This window comes from Stegostoma tigrinum, unplaced genomic scaffold, assembly GCF_030684315.1.
Source record: "Stegostoma tigrinum isolate sSteTig4 unplaced genomic scaffold, sSteTig4.hap1 scaffold_54, whole genome shotgun sequence".
Lineage (NCBI taxonomy): Eukaryota > Metazoa > Chordata > Chondrichthyes > Orectolobiformes > Stegostomatidae > Stegostoma > Stegostoma tigrinum.
Window position 1 is genome coordinate 1,503,653 of NW_026728472.1, and position 4,401 is coordinate 1,508,053.

At 41.5% G+C, this 4,401-nt stretch overlaps 1 protein-coding gene across 1 annotated transcript; it reads left to right on the forward strand.

The window, feature by feature from the left end:
• Positions 1-1,762: 1,762 nt before the first annotated feature.
• Positions 1,763-2,464, forward strand: LOC132208816 (gastrula zinc finger protein XlCGF71.1-like). Its single transcript, XM_059644143.1, has one exon. It carries the CDS (start codon positions 1,763-1,765, stop codon positions 2,462-2,464), a length of 702 nt encoding a protein of 233 aa, XP_059500126.1.
• The last annotated feature ends 1,937 nt before the right edge of the window (positions 2,465-4,401 follow it).

Below are 4,401 nucleotides of genomic sequence, written 5' to 3' on the forward strand. Positions count from 1 at the left end.
GTTTTTGCTGGTTTTGCTGGCCAGAAGTAAATTAGGATTGTGCTTTAGCAGTTTTAAGATCTAATTTCATTTTTCATTGTTAGAAATTCTTTTCTTGAGCAAATTTATCTTCCACTTCTGATTATGCACTGTTTTTATCCCCAACGGTAAGCCTGCCTAGACTGAAAGATTAACTGTTTCTCACTCCTCTGACACTGTCTAGCCTGCTAAGTACTTCTTGCTTTTGACACAGAACTATAAAGTACATATTAGGGCAAACCTCTGAAAGCTTTCTCAAGGAGGTAGGCATTAATGAGCATCTTGCAGGGAGGAAGAAGAGATGAACAAAGAGGAGAGTTAGAAGGCCCAGATATGTTAGCTTTATTCAGATTTTGGGGAGATTATGACATACAAGATCATGGAGACATTTGAGAACAGTTTAAAAAATGACCTGTTTTCTAATTCGGACACTGTATGGTTAAGATCAGTCTGAGCTGTGGGCAGGGTGATGTTATTGTAGTCAAAATTGTTGGCCTTGGTGATGGTGCAGAAATGAGGGCAGAAACCCGTTTCTGGAGTCTGTGTAACATTCTGGTTGCTGACAAACTGGTTCTGTCTCGTGGAATTGTTAGCGACTTGAGGAGAAATACTTCAATCAATATTTAATTGGAGGAAGTTTCTGTTCTTCAAGGCTTGGATGAGGGAACCAAAAGCAACATAAACAATTTTGATGACCATGTATGACTAAACCAATAGTAAACTCATCAATAAATGCCAGCCTCATCAGTGACACCCACATCCTATCAATGAATATGTATGGAAAAAAATGGGATTGTGAGTAGTGAAAAGCATGCAAGGAAGCTGAGGTTGATGCAGAAGTGCTGGGTGTATGAACAAACATGTCAGGTGCAGGAAAACATGGATAAATGTGGAGTTATAAACTTTGCCAAAACAGAAGGGAAGAATATGATTGAAATGGTTTGACTCTGCCTGAGATTGGTTTGACTCTGCCAGAATTTATTAGAGTTTAGAAGAACACATAAAACTATATTAGGGCCAAGCAGATGAGATGCAGGGAGATTGTTTCCCCTGGGTGGGCAGTCTAGAAACAGGGTTCACAGTCTCCAGATACTGAGTCGATCGATGAGAATTGATCTGAAACTGTGGAGGTTTGGCCTCTGAGTTAATTACTTTCTTGGATATAGTAAATGTTTAGATTTTCAAGATATCAAGGAATATGGTTCAAAATTGGGAATATAGTGTTGACATTGAGCATCAGCAATGACCTTATTGAATGGTAAAGCAGGGCCAAAGCGGATTTTGTTTTGTGTTTTATTTTATTTCCTCCAAGTGTCTACATCTGTGTCCAAGTGGATGTCGAACAGATCGACACCTTCCTCAACACAGAAGTGTTTGCCTGACCAGGCTGCCTTTCAACATTTCGTAGATACACTCCTTATAGCTCCCACTTCTCTTTTGCACTTCTCTCTGATCCCAGAGATATTGTAACTTCGGTTCTCCTAAAGGACTTCTGTGAACCAGTTATGATCAGGGTCACATTTTCCTCACGCCAGCCCCACTAATCACCAGTTTCATTCAGCTTAATTTCACATGCTGTTTTTATTTCTTGTGGGTTCCCACTCACTTGTTTTCTTCTGTCTAAATCAATTTCACAGCGTATTCAAGGGGTGGATTCGCAGTCGAGAAACTCGTACCAAACATCTCATCAAGAATTGACAAATTACTCAATTTATTGTAACCAGAATATCATTGGATTTTGACCATGGAAGAAGAAAACACCTCTCTGAGTGGGGAGAAACCGTACACGTGTTCTGTGTGTGGTCGAGGCTTCAGCCAATCATCCGGCCTGTCCAAACACAAGCGCAGTCATGACAGGGAGATGCTGTGTAAATGTGGGGACTGTGGGAGGGCATTTAATTTCCCCTGCGAGCTGGAAATTCATCAGCGCTGTCACACTGGGGAGAGGCTGTTCCTGTGTTCCGTCTGTGAGAATGCCTTCACTCGGTCAGCACACTTGCTGCAACACCAGCGAGTTCACTCTGGACAGAGGTCGTTTACTTGCTCTGTTTGTGACAAAGTCTTTACTAATTTGTCCAACCTGCTGAGACACAAGCAGGTTCATACTATCGAGAGACCTTTTAAATGTACAGACTGTGGGAAGTGCTATAAAAGCTCCAGGGAACTGACACGCCATCAAAGTGTCCACACAGATGAGAGACCATTCAAGTGCTCTCAGTGTGAGACTGGGCTCAAGCATTCATTTGAACTCACTCTACAACAACGCACTCACACTGGAGAGGAGCCATTCACCTGCTCCATGTGTCAGAAGAAGTTCACTCAATCATCTCACCTTCGGTCACACCAGCGAGTTCACACAGGGCAGAGACCATATGCCTGCTCCATGTGTGAGAAGAAATTTGCTCATTCATCCCATCTGGTGAGGCACCAGCGTTGTCACAAGTAGTTCCGGTGTTGGGATTTTCCTGTTAATCACATCCATAACTGATCCATGTATATCAGGCTCTTATTCGGTTGATGTTATTAAAATCCAACCAAGTTAAAGTTGCTAGTATTCTCAGTGTCAAGTAAATCAGATATGTAACAATTACACAGTGTGGTGAGCTTTTTAAATAAAGGACACAAGTTTGTTATTTTTGAAGAGCTCTCCCTCTCTCCTGCCTCTTCCATCCTCACCTCCAGCAATAAGTACAGGGAATATATGGAGCTTCTTTGTCACTAAGATTGAGACAATCTGGTCAGCTTCCTGTCTCGTTTTCCCCCTCATTCGCTCTTTCGGACAAAGTGCCTCAAAAGTTTTTTTTTCCATGTCCGAGCCCTGGACATATACGTGTCTTCACTCTACCTCCATTTCCTGTCTTGCCATGTTAGAGCTCACCATGTCCAAGACTCTCATTTCCTGCTCCAATGGTCCTGTTCCCATGAAGTGTCTGACCACTGAAGATCTTTATTTTCTCCAATTGTTAATAGCTCCCTTGCTGGTACTGCCCATGTTGCTATAAACCCGTCATATTCAAGTTCCAACCTCTCAATCCCTGCAAGTTACTTTCTGATGTTGAACCTTCCTTTCTTTTCCAAATTCCTAGGATGAATACTTTCCTCCCCAATCCACATCACCTCTCCCAGAATACAATGTTTTAATCCTGCGACAAATTTCCATTCCTGCAACGTTCAGGAAATGCTGCACTTGTCGTCACATTCACTGTTTGATGGAACAATTTGCACTTGTGTGGAAAATTGGCACATTGCTTCATGTTTGATGTACAAATAGCGATAAAACTTTCCACAATAAAGGGAATCGAGTGCTTTAGAATGATTGCTCATGCCTGGTAATATCCATAAAGAGAGCATCTATTCTGTATCGGATGCAGAAACTTTCTACCAATTGTAGGGGCTTCCACCATGTATGAAAAACACGGCCATCCACAAGGTGTTGGAGCAGGAGGAGGCCATTCGGCCGATTGAATCCACTCCATCATTTAATGAGCTCATGGCAGATCTGATAACCCTCAATGCCACTGTGCTTCCATTCCCTATAACCCTTAATTTTTCTACAGATTAAAAAAAAGTCGGTCTGTCTAAATCTAGTCGGCGCAGTCCCTTGAGAGAATGAATCAGGAAAATAATAACGGGGAAGCAGGAAATGGCAGAAGAGTTGAATAAATACTTTACACCAGTCTTCACAGTAGGAGCCACTCATAGCATTTCAAACTCGCTTAATAGCCAAAAGGCAAACAAAAAAGACAGGAAATAAATGCAATGAATATCGTTGGAGATGAATTTTTAGGAAAGCTAATGGAGCTAAAGACCAATTAGACTCCTGAATCTGGCGGCTGCAACCTAGGATATGAAAAGAACTCGCTGCAAAAATCATGGATTCACTAGTAGCCATCTTCCAAGAATCTTTAAAGCTTGGAAAAGTACCAGAGGATTAGAAAATTGCCAATATAGTACCTTTATGTTAAAAAAAACTAACTGTAGACCAGTTAGCATAATATCTGTTATTGGATAAATCTTAAAGTCTGTGATAATAAAAGGTGCAACAGCACATCCAGGATAGGTCCTTGAGGGACAACCAAATTCAGGGAATTTCAAGAAGAACATAATAAATAGGAGCAAGAGTAGGCCATGTGCTCTGTCAAGCATGCTCTGCCATTCGATAAGATTATGGCTGGTCTTTTCATGGATTCAGCTTCACTTAGCTCACCATAGCCTTCATTTCCTTTGCTGTTCAACAATCTTTGCCTTAAAATCCTTCAATGAAGTAGCCTCAAATGCTTCAATGGTCAGGGAATTCCACAAATTCACAATCCTATGGAAGAAGTAGTTCCTTCTCAACTAATTCATAAATCGAGGCAATGCCCCCTTAGTTCTAATTCCAAC